Raw genomic sequence first — 26020 nt, 5'->3', positions numbered from 1 at the left:
ATGGCAGCGCTGAGACAGGAGCGTCGCTACGGGCTCTCCTGCGGCAAAATCAACAAAAACATCCCCAACAGAAGTCTTTATCACGTCAAACTCACTGACACCGCCATCCGGACCCTCGAAGCCTTCCAGAACCTTAAGGTAAAACCTCTCCTTGACGTGTCCCCCCCCCCCCCCCCCCCCTCTCTCTCTTTCTCTCTCGCTCTTTTTTTAAATCGCTCCCGAAAGTCCAGGAACTGTAAAAAAAAGAAGAAAAAAAAATCCTGCTAGGAAACTCATGTTGTTGCTAAAATGACAAAGGCAAAGTTCAAACTACATTTGTTCAAATGTCCTGGGAGAAAACAGTGCCGAGTTTTCTCTCTCTCTGCTAAATCAACAGACGCTCGACTTAGTTTGGATCATAACAGAACACTTCATATACTTTGACCAATGAAGGGATTTCATCAAGTTCTCCTGTAAGCCATCAAAACAATTTGTTTTCAGCAGAAAGAAAATCCAATCTCAGTTAGAATTGTGCTTGTTTACTAAAAACTAATCCCCACTACCAATGTTGCCATATGACCAGAAGAGATTGATGTCCTTTTTGAGGATTGGGTGATCCATGTCAGCCATGATGCATGTTTTTATACATTGACAAACAAGATCATGCCTTCATAAACACTGATATAGTCAGTAGTGCATGATACTAGAGTCAGGATTGTCGAGCTGTTCCGTATGGGTTGAAATAAATATGGAGTATAAGTATAATATCTGTGGAAAGTGGACATAGGATGTGGCAATGGCCGCTCTCTGGGTGGCACTTGTAGCTGAGATCCTGTGTGTGTGTGTTTTTGTTTGTCTTTTTGCCCTTCTCGCCACTGGAAGTGTGCCCAGCTCACTGGGGCTCACTGGGCTGTGAAGCACACACGGCCCTAAACTAAACTAAACTGCACCTCTCCAAAAAAAAAAGAAACAAGTGTGCCAAGTCCCTGAACAGAGTAGAGAAAATACTTTTTAAATGTGCGCCCGCAGAGGAGACAAGGGACTGCATGGTGGATAGCTGGGAAATAAAAAAAACTGCTACATTTGAAGACCGATATGTCAATTATTATTGGACAGGATTAAACCTAATGAGGTCTCCATTAAAGTGTGCACAACTAATTGACTCATCAATAGCTATTAAATAATGCATGACAACAACGTTTATGTTTACTGATGCTCATTGCTAATATTTGACATTATTCTGTCAATTTATTCATAAAAGTAATGAAAGGTAAACAATGCAGCCTGGCACATCCACAACTTTACCACTAGTTACATTCATATTTAAATTTAAATTAGTATAATCTTTTCTTTTTTTTTTTTTTTTACTATTTTTAATCATTATGTATTCAGGCTTCACGGTGGCAGAGGGGTTAGTGCATCTGCCTCACAATACGAAGGTCCTGAGTAGTCTTGGGTTCAATCCCGGGCTCGGGATCTTTCTGTGTGGAGTTTGCATGTTCTCCCCGTGACTGCGTGGGTTCCCTCCGGGTACTCCGGCTTCCTCCCACCTCCAAAGACATGCACCTGGGGATAAGTTGATTGGCAACACTAAATGGTCCCTAGTGTGTGAATGTTGTCTGTCTATCTGTGTTGGCCCTGCGATGAGGTGGCGACTTGTCCAGGGTGTACCCCGCCTTCCGCCCGATTGTAGCTGAGATAGGCTCCAGCGCCCCCCGCGACCCCAAAGGGAATAAGCGGTAGAAAATGGATGGATGGATGGATGGATGTATTTTTTTTCTAATTTTTATTTTTATCTGATGACAGTTGACATTGACCGAGTAAAAAAAACAACATTTTTGGAGTGTAATAATAGATGATAAAATGAACTGGGAATCGTATGATAATGTATAACATAAGGCGGCAATAAATATTTTAGTAATATACAACGCAAGATATGTACTGGACCAAAAATCCCTTCATATTCTCTACCACTCGTTACCTTATCTGCGCTATTGCGCAGAAATGATTACTAAAGCATACTTAATTTACTAACTATGTTACAAAAAAAGGTCAGTCAGAATAATACATAATGTGGGATATGTACAAGCACTTTATTTATTGAATCACAAATATTGAAATTCAATGATTTAGAGAAAAATACAATTTAAAACATTTGTATGCACGTACAACCCTTAAAACCTTTAGCATAGCTGTATGTGGAATTACATTATGGAACGGATTTAAGCAAAGAAATCAAACAATGTAGTAATATGATTCTGTTCAAACTAGAGTACAAGGAAGAATACTTTTGATAAACATCTTGAACTTTATTGATATTATTCATCTCATATGTGAATCATAATTGACTTAACTAAGAGATCTGTTGTATTTCTTGGATATAAATTGTGTTACAAAATGAGGACAGAAAGCAAACATACAGTTTGGGCTCGTAAACTGCAATGAATTGGAAAAGGGCTAGGGTTAAATAAGCTTAGTCTTTCCTACTCCTTTGCGAACATGTAAAGATAAATGTAAATTATATGATGTATTACTTGTAATTGTATAAACGTTCAAAATAAACTTAAACCAAACCAAACATCTAATTGGCTACTTTATTCCCCCCTTGTGGTGAACGACACGCCATCATTTTGACCATTAATCTGCTTCTTACGGCCCCTTAGTATTTTTATTCCATGCAACATCGAGCTGAATGGCGATGAAGAAAATCAGAACAATGCTCCCCAACAGGGAGGACATTTCCCCCAAACCATTAATAATAAATTAAAAGCCCTGTCAATCACTGGCACAGCTGTACTTCACAGATAATAACCTCATCCTATTAACTATCTATTATGTTGCCTCAAAGGCAAATATATATATATATATATATATATATATTTTAGATTTTTGTGATAGTTCTTAATCAGTAGGGGGCAAAGGGGAAAATATTAGTTGGGTTATGGCAGATCCACTTGCAAAAAAAAGAAAAAAAGCCTTTTAATGAAATATAATTGGTTTCAGAAGGAGGTTTTTCTATCCTTAGGGATCCACCGTTGCCCTTATTCGCGTAATCATTTAGTGAAGAAATCAGCTGCAACTGCTTGCCTCTCCCCCCCCCTGCAAACAATTGACAAGAGCAAAGTTTTCTGTCGACTGATTAATCACACACATTCTCGGCAAGATTAGGCGCACACACCCTTGGATTGGTTGCAGAGATTTGACAGCGAGTCGGGAGGTCAGTGCTTTAATGGGAAAGGTGTTTGCCACACTTCTTTACCACAAGGGGAGGTTTACTCGTCAAACGTCAGACAGCTTCAGAGCTGCAACATTGGTGACAAGACCGGGCGGGATCAAATGCTATGACACATAGGGATACTTCCTCCTTTTTTATGCTTTATATTCTTGTTTCAACAGCAGGTGCTGCAAACTATTCCTAAACTATATCCCATTTTATTATTTAGTTACCAGAATGAAGCAAACACAATACATTGGTACATTAGGGCTGCATTATTATTTGTTTACCACAAACAATCTTGATGTGACTTTGTGAAATTATTTTCCTATTGTGGTGTTTTTCAACTAGTGGTAGCAGCTCACATATTTAGGGCGCCCCTTGTGGGTTTTGTTCAATATGCATTGGCAGGCATGCTAGCTAATAACAGATCACCTCAAACAAACAACTCATTAGACACACCATTGACTTAGGCCCCGTTTACATTAAGCCGAATAAGGTTATCCAGGGTAAATCACCTAACCTTATCTGTGTCCACACCTGTGACGTGCAGTCAGGGGAGGCAGGTGAGGCGGTGCCTCACGTGCCATCATGGAAAGAAAAAAAATTTAAAAAGAAAAAAAAAATTAAATTGTTATATTTATCCAGTGATTATACTATAAAGTTATTTTCCATTTAACTTCACCAGTTTTAGATTATTTTTATTCAAGATCGCTGAATTTTCACATTTGCCGGTCAAATACTGAGAAGAGACTTGCGGTGAGTCAGCAGCCAGTTGAGGCACGTCACTGAGTTGAGCCTCACCATGGATTGTGCAATGACTCGGCTAACTGCTGGCCTGCTGTGCAGTGAGACCGTATTGCTATATGAATTATATTATACATTTCCATAGTTTAGTTAGCTGAGGTATATAATGTAGAGTGTATTTTGTCAACAACTGTATGTGTGTAACGTATTTCTTGTGCTGAGCAATCATAAAACTGCTGCGAAGACGCACTGTGTGAGGCTCGCAGTAATCCCGCCTCCTGGTGGTAGAGGGCGGTAGTGATCCCAGAGATCATTCTTGCGACTACACGGCTGCAGAAGAAGTGACAACAAGCAGCAACAGTTAGCAGTGATCGTTTATTTTTTTCTCTTGCCTGGACTTTTAACATGGAGGATTACATATCTAAAATAAAACAGTTTTCTAAACTGGACTTTCAATCGAAGCAGGAGGTAATAATTAAAGGAAGATCTCCATCGAGACAGAGAGACCTTTAAAACTGAAGAAAGATAAGGAAGACTTCTATAAACAAGTTATCGATGCTTTTGTTCAAAAGGATCGGCGCATGGACTTCATTTATAAGTAAAGGTAAGACCATAATAACGTTTTTTTTTTATTAAATGTGCTTTTTTGTGTGCTACAGTTTGTATGTGTAAAGTTAAAGTTAAGTTAAAGTACCAATGATTGTCACACACACACTAGGTGTGGTGAAATTTGTCCTCTGCATTTGACCCAACCCCTTGATCACCCCCTGGGAGGTGAGGGGAGCAGTGGGCAGCAGCGGCGCCGCGCCCGGGAATAATTTTTGGTGACTTAACCCCCAATTCCAACCCTTGATGCTGAGTGCCAAGCAGGGAAGAATGCTGGTATGAGCTTTTAAACATAACCCGTTAACTGCTGCCAATCAAATGGTGAATAAGATACTCTTTAGGTCTCATATGTTTGTAAATCTGACTGTGATGAAGTCAGTGCCTCACCAGCCATCAACCTCACCGCACGTCACTGGTCCACACACAACAATACCACCGTTTCAGAGACCCCCGCTGGCGCAACGCGACCTAGTACGCATGCTCGGAAAATGCGCACGTCGTAGTCATCTCCTGTGTTGCTTTGTGTGCAAGTTCTTAAATGTAACTTATCTGAACAATATCCAGTGTTGTGGTATTTCAATTAACTGGAAGCTAGTGTGCTGTGGGGCCCTATTGTAGTGAATCACACCTGAGACATCATAAATTAATAAAATCTTTATTAAACAGGTAAACAATGTGATAAAGAACATTTTACATCAATCAAACTAGGGATGTAGATATCTGGTCAGGACACTCTTCACTCTTTTACCTTCACCTTCATTGTCCATTCGTTTTTTGGTGACTTTATATACTCTGGACCTAGACGTTGAGTGCGCGACATACAAAGCACACGCTACCTTTTTTAAACACATCCACGGGAGCTCGCATTCTCGTTGTCTCTCCTTCAACAAATGGACGAAGTTTTTCGCTAAGTAGAAACACCGCTGACCCGGCCATACATTGGAAAGTTCTCTTGCTGTCTGAAAAGTGTTGTATCCCAAATAGCTGCAATCGCTTTCTCTTAAGGTATTCATGTGTGATTTCCACAAGTGCCTGTACATGTACAAGAAAGAGAAACACGGGCATGTCTGGATGACTCGCCTCCATATTTCCAGTGGTTAGCTCCAAGTTACGAAACCGCTTTATTATGAAGCTGGCTGTGGGCGTTCTTTCTGATGTCACTTCCTGTGTGGGCGTGGTCTCTCTGGCGTCAATTCCTCGCCGAACTCACTTTGTAAACGATCAATGAGTCCATACAAAGCTAAGTGCCGGAGATTCAAGAAATACACGGCTGGCTTACCTGTGTAAAAATTTGTCAGAGGAGGGGGACCTTAAACGATGATTTAGTGTGGCTGAAACGGGGCTTAGGCTAAATAATTATTTGTTTAAGGGGTTAAACGACTTAGTGTAGACATGGCCTTAGTGCTACCTGTAAAAATGTTTGACATTTTTCAACCAATCTTGTTCAAATTCTACGTACATGAGCTTGTCAGTTCCTTAAAAACGTGTACAACATTTTGTGGTGATTCAGCTTACCAACCTAAAGTTACAGGGGGTGTTTAACTAAGCGCATTGAGCTGTGTGAAAAAATTCAAGTCAGTCTAATTTATGAGGTCAAACATTGGAGTTTGAGAACTGCACCACCATGAGGGGAATTTTTCAGGAAAATAATAGCACTGGCTACACGCTAGGGGGCATGTTTTGATACACTCACCCTTTTCTTCTGCAGTAGAAACATTGCTTACATTACACCAGGGGTGTCAAACGTACGATCCGGGGGCCGGATCAGGCACGCGAACAGGTTTTATCCGGCCCGCGGGATGAGTTTGCTAAGTATAAATATTAACCTGAACATTTTTAATGAAAGAAACAGCTGTTCTACATGTGTCCACTGGATGTCACAATAGCAATTATTTGTATCTTTGTAGATGATGCTACATATGTACAAAATAAACCACATGTTAGTACATCAGTCGAGGAAAATGATCAAACTACATTAATAACATACTGTAATTTGATTTTGATATAATTTTTATATCCTGAGAGATTGAAAATGAACACCAATGAGTTGACTGATGAACATTGGCACATAATTTATTGAGAAAATATAAATAACGATAAATAAAGATAGAATACTATTAACCGCAACATGTAAGTGTAAAAAAAAAACCCAACAACATTATGATTTGTACAATTTCAGAATGTGCTTGTTCTATTTTTAAACAAAGAAAACAATCTGAAGTTGTCTTTATTTTTAAGTTATCGTGCCGTGATTTTACCAGTCCGGCCCACTTGGGAGTAGATTTTTCTCCATGTGTCCCCTGATCTAAAATTAGTTTGACACCCCAGCATTACACCATTGCTTCTCGGTTTTTTTCTGTTATGCCCCACCCCCCTCTGCATAACATTGTACATTTATTAACATTAAAGGAAACAACACATTGGCCTTTCCTCGTCTCCCACCGTGGTTACAGTGAAGCCAAGTGCTGGCATCGCACCGCACCCCACTATTTGGGAAGGACCGCACTACACAAACAAAAGCCGATATTGCATGGATGAAATAAACCACTCCTACTCGCTCATTGGTTAACCAGATTTGTATTTTTAAGCTACACTGCTAGAAATAACAAAAAAACACACATCCTATTGTTAGCGTACCGTGCTGCTGTGCATTAGCTACGGACGTTGCAGTATTATACTCCACAGTTTCCACTTCCGCTTTGTTTTCTTGCTGGATAAAATGTGTCTTCTTACCGCAGCTTACTGTTTAATCCTAAAAAGTAAATACATTACAGGTGACGGTCTTTTTCGTCTGTTATTGTTTGTTAGCTTTTCCAGTCACGACTAGTCAGAGCTTGCACAGGGGTACCGTATTTTCCGCACTATAAGGCGCACCGGATTATTAGCCGCACCTTCAATGAATGGCATATTTCATAACTTTGTCCACCAATAAGCCGCCCCGGACTATAAGCCGCGCCTACGCTGCGCTAAAGGGAATGTCAAAAAAACAGTCAGATAGGTCAGTCAAACTTTAATAATATATTAAAAACCAGCGTTCTAACAACTCTGTTCACTCCCAAAATGTACGCAAATGTGCAATCACAAACATAGTAAAATTCAAAATAGTGCAGAGCAATAGCAACATAATGTTGCTCGAACGTTAATGTCACAACACACAAAATAAACATAGCGCTCACTTTCTGAAGTTATTCTTCATTCGTAAATCCTTCGTCTTCGGTGTCCGAAGTGAAAAGTTGGGCAAATTTACGATCCACTGGCAGATGTTGGCGTCGTCTGGCGCTGCCTCCTCGTCTTAGTGAAGGTGTGTTCGCCTTCTGTCATCCATTGTTCCCACGCAGTTAGCAGTCTAGCTTCGAATGCCCTGTTGACACCAATATCTAGCGGCTGGAGGTCTTTTGTCAATCCACCCGGAATGACGGCGAGTATTGAATTAAGCGCGTAAGCGTGTCTCTCAATGTGCTGTTATGAGCTAGCAAATATAACAACTACACTACCCAGCATGCAACGATAGTTACGAGCATGCGCGGTAGCCCTGAGAAGCGTTGTTGTATGCTGGCAGTTAGAATGTGGTTATGAGCACGCTGTGAGTAAACGTTGAGAACTCAGTTAACACGCCTCGTCTGCATTATTTATAATTAGACAGACAACACACTTAATAGGAGCCATTTTGGGGTCTTTACATAAACACACAAATGGAAATGAAACGTCACATATCCCAGCATGCACCGCGCGCTTCTTCTACGGGGAAAAAAGATGGCGGCTGTTTACCGTAGTTGCGAGACCTAAACTTTATGAAAATTAATCTTAATATTTATCCATATATAAAGCGCACCGGGTTATAAGGCGCACTGTCAGCTTTTGAGAAAATTTGTGGTTTTTAGGTGCGCCTTATAGTGCGGAAAATACGGTACTTTGGTTTTTATACGTTTGTGGTATTACTCGGTTTTAGGCAAAAACTTTACCATAAATGTCTCGGTTTTAGTGCGATTAAACACACATCGGTGACTCAATCTTTGTGTTTTTTTTAACTGTGTGCGGTCTCAAAATAACGCACCACAGTGCCAAATAAGGTTACGTAGTCAAAGTCTTTGAGAGCTTTAGTGTGTAACTGAACGAACCACACTGCTATGCTAAGTATCGACGGACAATCAAGAATATTAATCCCATTTACTGACTGTCTTTCATAGTTTTGTATAGAACCTGGTCTTGCACTGTCACCTTGATGGCAGAGATGGAATTTGCTCACGCCAAAAAAGCTACAAACGCTGCTTGTGGTCAGTCACTTTAAACCTGTCATGGTCAGATTGCCTCAAAGATTAGTTCCACCCTGTACCGTATTTTTTGGACGATAAGGCATATGTAAAATCCTTTCATTTTCGAAGCAATTTGATTTTGTACATGGTGTAATGATTAGTTTGACCAGTAGATGGCAGTCACACATCAGAGATAAGTGTGGACTGCAGGATGACGCCTGTTCAATTAACGTCAGCGGATTATCCATATATGGTAAAGGTTAACCCAAAGTGCCTTGTGCAAGTTTGCCATTGCAGTGCAATGAGGTACTAAATAAGCTTCTTATTTTTCCTCTATCCTCTTGTTACGGGGCATTCATCCTCCGCTGTTGCCATTTCTAATAAAAAGCAACATGCAGTTCTAACTTATGTTTGTCAGTAGATATGGAACCGCTAAAAATTACGGGTACAACAAAGATGACGGGGAGATGACGCTGTCAAAGTGGATCCATGTAAATAAGACCGCCCACAAAATAGCGCATCCTGAAGAGACGCTCAGAAAGAGTTTTGAAGATGTTCTGCTAAACATAATCTATGCAACATTTTCATCAAAGAACCACCATTCCATAATATGTAGACCACAAGGAAGTGTTTTAAAAAAACATACTATGCCCCCTTCAATGTGCTTCATATTCCAGTGTGGTTTTTGTATGAAAATAGACCTGAATAGACCCGCTCATCGGCAGTGCGCGTTATAATCCGATGATTATGGTCCCAAAAATACAGTGTTCTTGTATAAAGAGTAGGATTAGATGATTTTTTTTTCTACGAAAGACATTACTTGTGTTGTGCATTGAATGTTTGGAATATGTCTGAAATAAATTGTTGACTATTCTCTGCTGATATAAAGGGAGGAGGGGCGACCAGGCTGCGTGTTGACGTGTGAGCCGTCTCCAGCATGCGTGCGATTGCATCAGTCGTGTGTGGGCACACATTCGCTGCCCTTGCGTTCTCGGATACAAAAGGAGTTCCAGCCTGTTGATAAATAATGTGAGAAACGGAGACTACATTTCCATGCACCAAATTAGTCTGATTTCTCTAATAGGTTTTTTCGTAGTTTCACACCTACATATGAAGTCCCAGTGTCCATACACTCTCTCTAATGGTTCTTAACCTGGGTTCGATCGAACCCTAGGGGTTCGGTGAGTCGGCCTCAGGGGTTCGGCGGAGCCTTCTTTAGAACCGCTGCTTTAGAGCAGTGGTCTTTAGTGGAAAAAATAATAAAAAATGTTTTTCAAATTCAAGACAAAGTTATATGTTTTTTTTACTGGTGCACAAAATGAACCGTGCATGAACATCACCTTGTTCAAAGAACAAAACCAACACAGTGCATGAACCACAACAAATTACACACCTGCAAATCAGATGGAAAATTAGAGGGAACATTGTTTAGGGGTATCCATAATACGCCGATAGGGAGAAGTTTTTATTTACACGATGAGTCGGGTGTGTCTTGACCTCCGCGGCGGAGGCTCTGCCGAACCACTGAGGCCGACTCATCGAACCCCTAGGGTTCGATCGAACCCAGGTTAAGAACCACTGCTTTAAAACCTTAAAACTGTGTTGGTTTTGTTCTTTGAACAAGGTGATGTTCATGCACAGTTCATTTTGTGCACCAGTAAAAAAAAAAAACATTTAACTTTGTCTTGAATTTGAAAAACATTTTTTATTTTTTTTTCCACTAAAGACGGGTTCGGTGAATGCGCATATGAAACTGGTGGGGTTCGGTACCTCCAACAAGGTTAAGAACCACTGCTCTAATGCGTCTATTGGTCATACGCCCTGTGCCTCCCGTACACTGGGTGGCGCTTATTTATTTTTAGCACGGATACATGTATAGCTTTTCCGGTTAACTTATGAGGTCACACCAAAACAAGGCATCCTTTTGGCTCCTCACAAGTCGCTCTTTATAATTGCAGACATGGGCGAGTCAAAAGCCCAGTTATTGTACCTGATGTCTGCTGTGATATTGGCACAAATTAGAAATATTAGATCTTGAATGGCTATGCTGATGTTAAATAGCAGACAGCATCATGAAACGATCTTGTATTGCACCACATACATGACGTTACTACAATGAAGGTATCGAAGTTGCTGAATGCGGGTCTGAAGCAAAGAAAGACTGGTGGGAGAGAGTTTTTTCGAAGAAATGTTCAGGTTCATTCAGCAAACTTTGTGGATTGATGGAAGGATTTTTAAGTCTGAAGGAAAAAACTATTCGTGCCCTGATACCGCTTTAAATGAGGGTTGCTATTGTTGCGTTCTAGCTTGGCAGCTCTGCTAAATACAGAGTTTTACTAATCAGTTTGGAGTGTGAAGAGGATTGTGTACACTTCCTTTGTCTTGTAATATACACAACTTGCTTCATTCTCTTCCATCTCACTCGTATTTTGTTTGGGAGTCGAAATAAAAAAAAAAATTCTTGTATCAATGCACATCAATCAATCAATGTTTATTTATATAGCCCTAAATCACAAGTGTCTCAAAGGGCTGCACAAGCCACAACGACATCCTCGGTACAGAACCCACATAAGGGCAAGGAAAAACTCACCCCAGTGGGACGTCGATGTGAATGACTATGAGAAACCTTGGAGAGGACCGCATATGTGAGTAACCCCCCCCCCTCTAGGGAGACCAAATGCAATGGATGTCGAGTGGGTCTAACATAATATTGTGAGAGTACAGTCCATAGTGGATCCAGCAAACCAGTAAGAGTCCAGTCCACAGTGGGGTCAGCAGGAAACCATCCCGAGCGGAGACGGGTCAGCAGCGCAGAGATGTTCCCAACCAATATACAGGCGAGCGGTCCACCCCGGGTCCCGACCTCGGACAGCCAGCACCCCATCTATGGCCACCGGACCTGAGTGTCTCCCCTTCCACAAGGGGGTAGGGGGGAGCAGAGGAGAGAAGAAAACAAAAGGCTGATCAACTGGTCTAAAAAAAAAGAGGGGGCTATTCAAAGGCTAGAGTATACAAACGAGTTTTGAGATGGGACTTAAATGTTTCTACTGAGGTAGTATCTCTAACTGTTACCGGAAGGGCATTCCATAGTGCTGGAGCTCGAATAGAAAACGCTCTACAGCACGCAGACTTTTTTTGGGCTCTGGGAATCACTAATAAGCCGGAGTTCTTTGAACGCAGATTTCTTGCCGGGACATATGGTACAAGGCAATCGACGAGATAGGACGGAGCTAGACCGTGTAGTATTTTATACGTAAGTAGTAAAACCTTAAAGTCGCATCTTAAGTGCACAGGAAGCCAGTGCAGGTGAGCCAGTATAGGCGTAATATGATCAAACTTTCTTGTTCTTGTCAAAAGTCTAGCAGCCGCATTTTGTACCAATTGTAATCTTTTAATGCTAGACATAGGGAGACCCGAAAATAATACGTTACAGTAGTCGAGACGAGACGTAACGAACGCATGAATAATGATCTCAGCTTCGCTAGTGGACAAAATGGAACGAATTTTTGCGATATTACGGAGATGAAAGAAGGCCGTTTTAGTAACACTCTTAATGTGTGATTTAAACAATAGAGTTGGGTGGAAGATAATAGCCAGATTCTTTACTGATTCGCCTTGTGTAATTGTTTGGTTGTCAAATGTTAAGGTGGTATTATTAAATAAATGTCGGTGTTTAGCAGGACCGATAATCAGCATTTCCGTTTTCTTAGTGTTGAGTTGCAAGAAGTTAGCGGACATCCATTGTTTAATTTCATTAAGACACGCCTCCAGCTGACTACAATCCGGTGTGTTGGTCAGCTTTAGGGGCATGTAGAGTTGGGTGTCATCAGCATAACAATGAAAGCTAACACCGTATTTGCGTATGATGTCGCCTAGCGGCAGCATGTAAATGCTAAAGAGTGCAGGGCCAAGAACCGAACCCTGAGGAACTCCGCACGTTACCTTAACATAGTCCGAGGTCACATTATTATGGGAGATGCATTGCATCCTGTCAGTAAGATAAGAGTTAAACCACGACAAGACTAAGTCTGACATACCAATACGTGTTTTGATACGCTCTAATAAAATATTATGATCGACGGTATCGAAAGCAGCGCTAAGATCAAGAAGCAGCAACATAGATGACGCATCAGAATCCATCGTTAGCAGTAGATCATTCGTCATTTTTGCGAGGGCTGTCTCCGTAGAGTGATTTGCCCTGAAACCGGATTGAAAAGGTTCACAGAGATTGTTAGACACTAAGTGTTCATTTAGCTGCTGTGCGACAATTTTTTCGAGGATTTTTGAGATAAACGGAAGGTGGGACACCGGCCGGTAGTTTACCATGAGGTCAGGATCGAGGTTAGGTCTTTTGAGCAGAGGATGAATAACCGCTTTTTTGAATGCTAGTGGAACAGTGCCAGAGGAAAGTGATAAGTTTATAATATTTAGCACTGATGGACCTAATAATACAAAAAGCTCCTTGATAAGTTTCCCAGGAAGTGGGTCAAGTAAACATGTTGTTTGTTTTGTCCCCTTAACACATCTTAACAATTCCTCTAATGTTATTTCATCAAAGAGAGAGAAACTATTTTGGAGGGCGGCATCCGTCGTAGATACAGTTGTATCTGTGTTAATAGAACCCAGTTGTAGCTGCGATGCATTGTCTTTAATCTCCTTTCTAATGAGTTCAATTTTCTTATTAAAGAAATTCATAAAATCATCTGCTGAGTGGGTGGAGCTACTGGGAGGAGTCCCTTGTTGGGTTAGCGATGCTACTGTACTAAACAAAAATTTAGGATCATTTTTGTTGAGGTGGATGAGATTTTAGTAATATTTAGCTTTAGCTAAGGTAAGCATGTGTTTATAAGTTATTAAACTATCACTCCATGCTTGATGGAAGACCTCAAGTTTAGTAGCACGCCATTTGCGTTCCAGCTTTCTACATGATAATTTATGGGCTCTAGTTTCTTCTGTAAACCATGGGGTGCGCCTTTTAGGGGCTCTTTTTAGCTTTAGCGGTGCTATACTATCAATGGTGTCGCGCAGGGCATCGTTAAAGTTGTTAGTGAGGTTATCAATACAGCCGACATAATTTGGGAATGGTTCCATTACCGAAGGCAGTAGGCCAGCAAGAGTCATCGTTGTGGCAGCATTAATGTTGCGGCTGCTATAGCAGTTGTTATTATTATTAGTTTGTTGACAATGAGTCAGAACTTCGAATTTTATAAGGTAATGATCGGACATTACTTTAGTATACGGGAGTATCGTAACTTTGGAGGTGGTGACACCCCTGACCAGCACTAGATCTATCGTATTACCGTTGCGATGCGTAGGTTCATTTATTATTTGTGTAAGACCACAGCTATCAATTATAGTCTGGAGCGCCATGCACTGAGGGTCCGATGGGGTATTTATATGGATATTAAAGTCCCCCATTATGATTATATTGTCGGCGTGCGTCACTAAATCAGCAACGAACTCTGAAAATTCACTGAAGAAGTCCGAATTGGGTCCTGGGGGGCGGTAGATAACAGCCAGGTGGAGAGGCAGCGGTGTGACAAACCTCATAGTAAGCACCTCAAACGAGTTATATTTATTATTTAGGTTCGGGGTAAGGTTAAAGTTTTTGTTGTATATGAGTGCGACTCCCCCGCCCCTTTTAATGGGACGGGCAATATGCGCTCCCGCATAGCCAGGAGGAGACGCCTCACCCAGCGCAAAGGAATCGTCTGGTTTGAGCCAGGTCTCGGCGAGACCAATGACGTCAAGATTATTGTCTCTAATGACCTCATTAACTAATAACGTTTTGGAAGATAATGATCTTATGTTTAAGAAGCCCATATTATAGGTCGTGGGCTGTTTTGAGGAGTTTTTGTTGAAATTATCCGTAGTAGCAATATTAATAATGTTGCGTTTATTATACATAGTGCACTTTAAATAATTTCGACCATATCTAGGAATTGATATGACGGGAATTTTCCAATTGTTTGTGATAAACTGAACGCATCATAACTTGCCACCTCAGTAGAGTGCATGTCTACTTCTGATAAAGCCATCACAGAAAAAACATTTCGTGAGTTGTGTATTGTTGTAAAATAATTGCTATGTGTGCAGGTATTATCCAGCCTGGCGATGGCTAGTTCTATTTTAACTAACTTCTCACCCGGACTCGCGCTTCTTTGAGGATTAGCCTTTCGCTTTGTTGTTAGCCCCGCTCGGCATCCCCGCTTCTGCTTCCGCTCACACCGCTTACGTGTCTTCCGTTGACGGTCCCCGCTGGCACTTAACTCCGCTGCTTCAGAGGCCGCTGGATGTAGCCAGCGAAGAATCCCCATGCTAGCGAGGCGGTCCGAAATACACGCATCTTTCAGCCTATAACGGCCCGATCTATCCACATCCAGAATCGTCTGTCGGTCGTATCTGATCACGAAGTGTCCACGCTGTGAGCCAGCCATGAAATAGACAGAATTGACGGGTATTTTTTGCCAAATCGCTCTACACTTCCAAGAGCGTCTGCAAGCCGCTGCCATCAGGGCGCCGCCATATACAATATAACACATCAAAATACTCTGTTTTTTAAAATTGTTAATCAAGTATTGCTGATTTTCCGACACGTGACTTCTTCCCGGAAGTGAAAAGCAGTGGTAGTCGAACAACTGAAGATGGCACAAGTACAAATGAGGCTTAAATCTTCCTGCAAAAATCCGATATGAGCAAAAACTCAAACTATGCAAAGGAACAGATCCCTATACTTAAAGGGGAACATTATCACAATTTCAGAAGGGTTAAAACCATTAAAAATCAGTTCCCAGTGGCTTATTTTATTTTTCGAAGTTTTTTTCAAAATTTTACCCATCACGCAATATCCCTAAAAAAAGCTTCAAAGTGCCTGATTTTAACCATCGTTATATACACCCGTCCATTTTCCTGTGACGTCACACAGTGATGCCAATACAAACAAACATGGCGGATAGAACAGCAAGCTATAGCGACATTAGCTCGGATTCAGACTCGGATTTCAGCGGCTTAAGCGATTCAACAGATTACGCATGTATTGAAACGGATGGTTGTAGTGTGGAGGCAGGTAGCGAAAACGAAATTGAAGAAGAAACTGAAGCCATTGAGCCATATTGGTTTGAACCGTATGCAAGCGAAACCGACGAAAACGACACTACAGCCAGCGAGGACGAATTCGGCGATTGCCTTCTAACCAACGATTGGTATGTGTTTGTTTAGCATTAAAGGAAACTAACAACTATGAACTAGGTTTACAGCATATGAAATACATTTGGCAACAACATGCACTTTGAGAGTGCAGACAGCCCAGTTTTCATCAATTATATAATAATATATTCTGTAGACATACCCTCATCCGCTCTCTTTTCCTGAAAGCTGATCTGTCCAGTCCAGTTGGAAATGCATCTGCTTTGAGTGTCGCAGGATATCCACACATTCTTGCCATCTCTGTCGTAGCATAGCTTTCGTGGGTAAAGTGTGCGGAACAAACGTCCAATTTCTTGCCACTTTGGCATCTTTGGGCCACTGGTGCAACTTGAATCCGTCCCTGTTCGTGTTGTTACACCCTCCGACAACACACCGACGAGGCATGATGTCTCCAAGGTACGAAAAACAGTCGAAAAAACGGAAAATAACAGAGCTGATTTGACTCGGTGTTTGTAATGTGTTTGAGAAAATGGCGGATTGCTTCCTGATGTGACGTCACGTTCCGAGAGCGAATAATAGAAAGGCGTTTAATTCGCCAAAATTCACCCATTTAGAGTTCGGAAATCGGTTAAAAAAATATATGGTCTTTTTTCTGCAACATCAAGGTATATATTGACGCTTACATAGGTCTGGTGATAATGTTCCCCTTTAATCAAAAAAAAAATTGTCGAGTGATACCTAGGATTACGTCCATCGCGTTCCCAGACATACCGAACAATTGTGCTCCAGACGCCGATCTACATGACAAAACTGATGGAAACTTGGAAAAGCATGGATGTCTACAACTTCTTTGTGTGGCTGGGTCAAGGAAATTAGTATCAAGACTCTCCCGGATAAATATGCATGGTTTTTGCTTGGGTAAGGTTGCATTTCATGATTTAATTTTGCGTCCAAGCTGCGATGTTTGTTGCTGTTGTACGCGCCGTTTACGAGTAGCTTGTTTTTCACCCTCTTTCTCAAACTATAACAATAGATGTCAACATTGTGTATGTGCTTAAAGCTTCATTTATGATTGTTGCCTTTGGTAAAAGCTTGACTCTTTAAGGTTTTGCTCACATTTGCTTTCTTTTATTTAGACTCGCCGAGTGGGTGCTTTTCAAAACACTCATAGCAAACGTGTTTAAGAAATACAAATAATATCAAGATAATGCTTAAATGGGAAATAATAACCGTTAAAAGTATATCAAACAAACCTTCAACGAAGTGATCACTGCAAACTAATGCGTTCTTCCACTCTGCTCCTTTGGACTAGAGTGTGAGATGCTTTTCTCATTGTTTCGTAAAATCTTGCACTTTTCCGCCCTTTTTGATTACCTCTTGAGGAACTCTGAAGAAACGTTTATCCTTTCCGCTATTAGAATGGGTCGTACAGCTAAAATCACACGAGCGTAGGGCATTTTTAATTCAAGAAAGGCTAAATAGCGCCGAGTACCCATTGAAAGCAGAGCTAGCTTGACCACCACCAGTATTCATTGGGCGGGACTTTAGCCGGACGAGACGTCAGTAACATCCCAGCAATACAGTCACCTCCAATTGTTGCCTGTGTTTTTATCGAACGGGATCTGCTTCCGGGTTATATGCCACGCGTTAAGACTGGAGCTCTTTGGCACTTGATACATCTGGTGTGTTAGTCCGACTTTTCACAAGTCAAATACGATCAAATTAAGGTGTTTTCGTGGGTTGTATAATTCTTCTTTTTTGCCAAATTATTTGAAGAATCAGACTAACTTAGTACTTTGCAACGTAGTCACTAATTTGGGCACCATGGCTCAGATGGTGTCCAGTGGTCGTCCAGAAACTTTAGGGTTCCTGGTATGCATCCAGCTTCCGCCATCCTAGTTACTACTGTTGTGTCCTTGGGCCAGACACTTAATGGCCCAAGTGTCTGGCCATTAAGACACTTGTTGATGGGACTTAAATGCTTCTACTGAGGTAGCATCTCTAATTGTTACCGGGAGGGCATTCCATAGTACTGGAGCCCCAATAGAAAACGCTCTATAGCCCGCAGACTTTTTTTGGGCTCTGGGAATCACTAATAAGCCGGAGTTCTTTGAACGCAGATTTCTTGCCGGGACACATGGTACAATACAATCGACAAGATAGGCTGGAGCTAGACCGTGTAGTATTTTATACGTAAGTAGTAAAACCTTAAAGTCACATCTTAAGTGCACAGGAAGCCAGTGCAGGTGAGCCAGTATAGGCGTAATATGATCAAACTTTCTTGTTCTTGTCAAAAGTCTAGCAGCCGCATTTTGTACCAATTGTAATCTTTTAATGCTAGACATAGGGAGACCCGAAAATAATACGTTACAGTAGTCGAGACGAGATGTAACGAACGCATGAATAATGATCTCAGCGTCGCTAGTGGATAAAATAGAACGGATTTTAGCGATATTACGGAGATGAAAGAAGGCCGTTTTAGTAACACTCTTAATGTGTGATTCAAACGAGAGAGTTGGGTGGAAGATAATACCCAGATTCTTTACTGATTCGCCTTGTGTAATTGTTTGGTTGTCAAATGTTAAGGTGGTATTATTAAATAAATGTCGGTGTTTAGCAGGACCGATAATCAGCATTTCCGTTTTCTTGGCGTTGAGTTGCAAGAAGTTAGCGGACATCCATTGTTTGATTTCATTAAGACACGCCTCCACCTGACTACAATCCGGCGTGTTGGTCAGCTTTAGGGGCATGTAGAGTTGGGTGTCATCAGCATAACAATGAAAGCTAACACCATATTTGCGTATGATGTCGCCTAGCAGCAGCATGTAAATACTAAAGAGTGCAGGGCCAAGAACCGAACCCTGAGGAACTCCGCACGTTACCTTAACATAGTCCGAGGTCACATTATTATGGGAGACGCACTGCATCCTGAATGAAGGTTTGGTGGTGGTCGAAGAGGACCCTGTCGCAAACTTTATCCATTTATTGCGTCATTTATATGCATTCTGCATTGTTTCATGCTTGTAAAAACATAACTATTGTCTATAAAAAGAGTTTTCTTTTGACATTTTTGGGTGTCTGCTATGTAATAATTGGATTTACATCATTTTCAATGGGTTTTCAATTAACTCTTTGGACTTGATTAATAATGAAAGATGGGGTATCACTGTACTATGAAGAATGCACAGAAAAGGACACATTCTGTGTATTGTAACATTGTTGGGTGTGGGCTCCATCACTAAACCAGTGGTTTCTTCTCTCCTATAGGCATCACTACCCAATCGGCCGTCCATTTGCTTCAAGGAAAGCCAGGGGGTAAGTCCAGTTACATACACTCTCTAATGCATCAGAAATTGAATGCACTAATTGCTTCTGGTTTGCCATGAAAGCACACTTGTGACTGCTCTGAAGCACCCTAGATGCCCTCGCTTGTGCAAACTGAGGTCAGCCTTGTGACTCACCAGATGTCGATGCGTTTTTAAGTCACGTTTGCAATTGTCTAAAGCGTGAAGCCACTGATTAAGTTGCCAGGGAGAGAGTTTAGTACTCCGACACATATCTTGGTAGCGGACATTCATATGAAGGAGTAGCAAGAAAGAAAATCCTCCCACAGCGCCGCTTGCCTGGCTGCTTTACATTTACCTCACACTCGTCCCCCGTCTAAAAGAAGTCCCTCTAATCCCTGCAAGAGCCGATTGCTCGGACGAAAGTGACTTTGCTGTGTACACAAATACTGGCCGTGTGCGCTCCCACGGGCCAAAAACAGGGTACACTATACCCTCATACTGCTCGCCAGGTTACTGGGTCAGACCTGCAACTGGGGAGGCTTTGTTCGGGAAGGGGGGTAGGGAGGCGGCGAACCCCAGGGAGCCCCATGCCTCCATGCCTGTTGTCTGTGTGCAGACATGAAAGCTCTGACTTACAGTAATTGTGCAAGTACGACGGAATTTTTCTCTGGAAGCGTGCAAAAAAGAATATCCGAACGCCTATAAATACATGTCAACATAAAAGGAGCAGCTAATTATCATATGGTGCTTGTATGTTAAGTGAGAACATGTGAAGTGCGTTTTCATCATTGAATAGGATTTAGTGATTATATCTCAACTGGCGCATTACATATTCAAATTGCTTTCTAGAAATCCAAGAACTAGACTCCCTCCCTCCCTCCCTTCGACGAGGCTCCCATAGCTGGACGATTGGGCGTTAATGAGAGAGCTGCCTCCATTGGTGGGGGGGAGGCCAGATTAAGCCGTTAGTGTTGGGGGAGGTTGTTGGTGAACATGGTAGTCTGGCATACAACACAGCAAGAGGATAAGCAGTATCTGTGTCTGCAGGTTGGAGGCTTGGCAAGTCCTCATCCCAAATGACTAGTCGTATCCAGCTTTTCCGAAAAGGTTCAATAGGTCACGAGGAGCACGAGAGAAGTTTGTGATCTTTGTCCTCATCGCTGCTTGTCACGCTTCTCTTTAAAAAGGAGCACATTCATAGCCCGCTAAAAACCAAAGGAATTCTTCAAATCACTGTTCTGGCATCCATCCAGGGCCCTGTGGTATCAGGGGCCCAGGCGCCTATGGAGAACTAGCATGCTGTGGTTTTTTAGTGGGCCTCTTTCTCTTGCTGACCCTGCGGCATTTAGCCTGATTATTGTCAAGTGTACACCACGCTTGTGTTCTGGCCATGCGAGCGTCTGTTTACTACCACACTGCTGGAGTGGGCACGACGGCGCCTTACAAATGATTGCATAAACACAGCCCGAACTGATCAATAACCTACATGTGGAAATGGGGCAGACAAAAAGGTGATGCAATGAGACCGAAATGAGAGTCAAAACCAGGCAAGGAGCTCAACGTTTGAAAGGAAATTGTGGACTTTGAAATCGTCACTGGGGGATTAAGGAATATATTCAGAGCGGCTCTGCGTTCCCATGGCCAGGAATTTCACAGCCTGATGAGGATTCCCTCTTAGTGCTAGCTCGGAACTGGGACGATCTATCTCGTATACCAGGACTGTCCAGACTTTTTCCATTGAGGCTCGCATACTGAAAAAGAATGTGGCGAGGCCACTTTGATTTTTAAATTTTGTAGGCTTAAAAACAAAACTGTGTGTGTGTGTGTGTGTGTGTGTGTGTGTGTGTGTGTGTGTGTGTGTGTGTGTGTGTGCGTGTGTGTGTGTGTGTGTGCGTGTGTGTGTGTGCGTGTGTGTGTGTGCGTGTGTGTGTGTGTGTGTGTGTGCGCGCGTGTGTATGTATATATACTGTATGTGTATGTATATATGTACATATATATATACGTATGTGTATATATGTATATATATATATATATATATATATATATATATATATGTATATATATATATATATATATACATGTGTATATATATATATACATGTGTTTATATATATATATGTGTGTATATATATATACATGTATATATATATATATATAAAAATTGTTTTTTTTTTATGTAACATTAAAAATGAGCTGATTATGATAACTGGGCTGTTTAGTTGCTATATCTTGTTTTCTTATAAAAAATATTTAAAAAAAATAAGGCTGTCAAATTATTATTGTTTTAATACGATTCATCACACTATAGAATTTGAATTAATCATGATTAATCACAGTGGATTACTATATTGCATAGTTGAAATTAGCCTAAGAAAAGACCCCAAAATGTGTACACAAATGCAATTTTATTGTCAGAATGTCCTTCAGAAACGTTTTTAACGTTTTACTTGAATGCGTCTCATTTATTTGCACAAAACTCTTTAAAAGTTTTATCTAAAGTTTTTTCAGGTTGAAATTTTGGGGTAAAATTTGCCAGCAAGCACACCATTTGGATTCCCTTCACTCAATGTTGTACTGATGTATGCATTGATCTGATCACTGACCATAAAGCGACCAAGGTAAAAGAGCTTGTATGGTCAAAAATAAACTGCGTGATTAATGTAATTGTTTCCATGATTAATGCGTTAATTTGTGATTAATCACATGGGTTAACTCATTAATTTCGACAGCCCAAATTTTTTAAAATAAAAAACTCATTTGCAAGTATTTCATAGTAGACGCTGCATGCCTTTGCAATTTTAAGATGTTCGGTGGCAGTAGTATATAGATTACGGTGTGTTTCCCAGCTAAGAATAAGCCTTTGTCATGAAGTTGAAAGTGGCGTTTTAGGTGGCTTTTAAGGTTCGATGTGTTGAAGCTCTATGTTTTCCCCTCCTCACAGAATGTTTGCAGAACATTTGCTGCAAATAGCACAAAAATATCTTCCTCTGAAATAGTGAAGAAGTCCCACACAATAGACGCCATGTTTGTTTATAGTGAGCGCGGGCACAGGCCGTTTACAGCATGAGCAGGAGAAAAACAAGTGTTTTGATTTGCCTAGGGTACCGTACGGGTTATCTTGCCACATTGGAGCGGTTTGTTTTTGGTTATCTAAGCTGATTTTCAATGTCATCAGATTTATTGATATGACATCACAATTCCTCATATCGGCCCATTATCTGTCCAATAGTTATTGTGCACCACTAGTTATCTTTAATCAACATTTCAGCTTTTTCCTATATAAATCTATTTGACTATTTGTGCAGTTTTTTGTTGTTTTTTTACATACAGTTGTAACGCAAGCCCAAAAAATAAAGTTGCGGGAACACAAAAGACCCCTAAGACACACTTTGGACACCCCTGTAGTACTTTCGTATCAACTGTGCGTTAATTGTGTTACTTTAAGTTTGGCGTTAACTAAGAATATTCATTAAACTACAGACCTGAACATAAGATAACACTGAATATAATAAGGCAAAAAAGGTAAAAAAATAGAACTGGTAGGTTGCAACTCTGCAACTCTTTTTCACCCTTTACTTTAATTCACTGTTTCTTACCCCTTCATTGACTCCCAGTTACTTTTAGAGTTAATTTTAAATTGTACTTATTGTGCTTAAATGCTCAGTGTATCTTATTGAGCTCCTCCTGGCTGTCCCCAAAAACTAGGCTAAAAACCAGAGGAGATTCTCAGTGGCAGGGCCCAGACTGGAACGACCTTCCAATATCTATTAGATCCTCCCAGTCTCTGATCCAATTTAAATCTAGGTTAAAAACATAATTTTACTCCCTGGCGTTCAAATCCAGTTAGACAGAATATCTTGGTTATTTTTATTTCTGGTTTTATAATTTTTTCTTTTTTTTTTATTGCATGTTAGTATTTTGGGTGATCTCTTCTGCACTTCTTTGAAGATATATTTTACTCCTGTATTTTATTCATCCTTCCGTGTTATCAATAAATGTGACACTATGTGCCTCTTTTCTTATGTCTGTACAGCACTTTGGCCAACTGGGCTTGTTTTTAAATGTGCTATATAAATAAATAAACTCAATTGAACTGAACTAAAGGTAAGGCCGGGCCCAATGTTGGGTTGCTAGAGAACCACAAAAAATATTTGTTTCTCAGCTGTGGTCCGTATGGTACTCAGCTGTAATACACGTTTTCACCACTTGTGGCAGTAATAACAATCTCGAAGCTAAAGTCATAGATACGTTTCTTAAGCGCAAAAATTATGACTAAAGTGGTGAAACTGTATTTTCATTTGAACTTTAATTTTATTGACAGTTTAGTTAATCATATTCATTATAATTTAATACATTTTTTAGCACATGTATTTTTCATCAGTCCCTTCGTATGCGGTATATTTGGTTAATATGTATTTTTCTAATCAGCCTAAGGGGTTGTGTGTTAAATAAAAAAATAATCTTTAATAATAGGTTAGATATAATTATTGAAAACAATCAAAATCAAGAGTAAAGTAGCTAATTCAGTGTTAACATTCAAAGTTGGGCCCAGAGGTCAAAAAAGTTAAGAACCCTTGTTTTAAATTAGCATCGTAACTCCTCTTCTGTTCTGTTGCTCTTTTGCTATCAATATTTGAGACACTTCTCTTCCAAGATCACCGGCGTGTGCTGTTGCTGTTGTGTGAGTGACAGTAAGAAAAGCCTTGACTTACTTGACTAGAAGTCGTTAGTGCTGTATGCTGGTCTGCATGTATACATCTATAGACTCCAGATATAAGACTAGTGTTTTACTTCAAATAGGCAAAAATAAGAAAAAAAAACATTTTCAAATATATTTATAACGGAATGTGAGAAATTCCCTCAATGTTCTGAATTCTTGTTTCAATACTGATCTTATTGATCAGAAATATACTGCATGGTTGCTCAACTTCCTGTAGCTGACATAATGTTGTTCTGCTTTAGATATGTATGCATGTTCACAATAAGTAAAAACCACATCTACAGCACCTCTGCTGGTTGCAGCCAAGGAGTGCACTCCATTTTTGTCAAGTTGCTTGATTATTCGACACAATTATTGATGATAGACGGTACAGTAGACGTACATTTTACGGTGACATTACATTGCACATCAACACTGTTTGATCTCTGAATTGCAGATGTGTACACGTCTTTGTATGTTTGCAGCTGTCACTCAAAGGCAGCGGCAGTCAGGCTGAGGGGAATTAAGTGGTACTCTCAGGCCATGTCTACACTAAGTCATTTAACCCCTTAAACAAATAATTATTTAGCCTAAGCCCCGTTTCAGCCACACTAAACCATCGTTTAAGGTCCCCCTCCTCGGACAAATTTCTACACGGGTAAGTCAGTCGTGTTTTTCTTGAATCTCCGGCACTTAGCTTTGTATGGACTCATTGATCGTTTACAAAGTGAGTTCGGAAAGGAATTGATGCCAGGAAGACCACGCCCACACAGGAAGTGACATCAGAAAGAACTCCCACAGCCAGCTTCATAATAAAGCGGTTTCGTAACTCGGAGCTAACCACTGGAAATATGGAGACGAGTCATCCAGATATGACCGTGTTTCTCCTTCTTGTACATGTACAGACACTTGTGGAAATCACACACCTTAAGAGAAAGCCATTGCAGCTATTTGGGATACAACACTTCTCAGACAGCAAGATAACTTTTCAATGTCTGGCCGGGTCGGCTGTGTTTCTACTTAGAGAAATACATCGTCCATTTGTTAAAAGTTAAAGTTAAAGTACCAATGATTGTCACACACACACTCTAGGTGTGGCGAGATTATTCCCTGCATTTGACCCATCACCCTTGATCACCCCCTGGGAGGTGAGGGGAGTAGTGGGCAGCAGCGGTTGCCGCGCCCGGGAATCATTTTTGGTGATTTAACCCCCAATTCCAACCCTTGAGTGCCAAGCAGGGAGGTAATGGGTCCCATTTTTATAGTCTTTGGTACGACTCGGCCGGGATTTGAACTCACAACCTACCGATCTCAGGGCGGACACTCTAACCACTAGGCCACTGAGTAGGTTGTCGAAGGAGAGACAACGAGAATGCGAGCTCCCGTGGATGTGTTTTAAAAAAAAAAGGTAGCTTGTGATTTGTATTACCTGGCCGTCGAGGAAAACGGCGAATGCATTTGGACTGGCAAAGCAGACTGTATCAGTTATTGTCCGCCATGTATGTTGCGGACTTGACATCTAGGTCCAGAGTAGGGCTGCAACTAACAATTACTTTGATAATCGATTAATCTGTCGATTATTACTTCGATTAATCGATTAATAATTGGATTAAAGAGACAAACCACATTTCTATCCTTTCCAGTATTTTATTGGGAAAAAAACAGCATACTGGCACCATACTTATTTTGATTATTGTTTCTCAGCTGTTTGTACATGTTGCAGTTTATAAATAAAGGTTTATAAAAAAATAAAATAAAATAAAATAAATTGCCTATGCGCATAGCATAGATCCAACGAATCGATGACTAAATTAATCGCCAACTATTTCTATAATCGATTTTATCGATTAATTGTTGCAGCCCTAGTCCAGAGTATATAAAGTCACCAAAAACGAATGGACAATGAAGGTGAAGGCAAAAGAGTGAGGAGTGTCCTGACAAGATATCTACATCCCGAGATTGATTCATGTAAAACGTTCTTTATCACATTGTTTACGTGTCTAATAAAGATGTGATTAATTTATGATGTCTCAGGTGTGATTCACTACAATAGGGCCCCACAGCACACTGGATTCCAGTTCATTGAAAT

The 26020-nt window shown here is 40.8% G+C and overlaps 1 protein-coding gene across 1 annotated transcript in view; it reads left to right on the top strand.

Annotated features, from left to right (window-relative positions):
• The window catches only part of LOC133572326 (RNA polymerase II elongation factor ELL2), a 111682-nt gene continuing 85662 nt past the window's right edge, over positions 1-26020 (top strand). The window contains exons 1-2 of the mRNA XM_061925241.1: positions 1-138; positions 19213-19260. Coding sequence (XP_061781225.1) covers positions 1-138; positions 19213-19260 — 186 coding nt within the window. The remainder of the gene's footprint in view (positions 139-19212; positions 19261-26020) is intronic.

This window comes from Nerophis lumbriciformis, linkage group LG29 (assembly GCF_033978685.3).
Source record: "Nerophis lumbriciformis linkage group LG29, RoL_Nlum_v2.1, whole genome shotgun sequence".
NCBI lineage: Eukaryota > Metazoa > Chordata > Actinopteri > Syngnathiformes > Syngnathidae > Nerophis > Nerophis lumbriciformis.
This window is presented reverse-complemented; position numbering and strand designations above follow the sequence as displayed.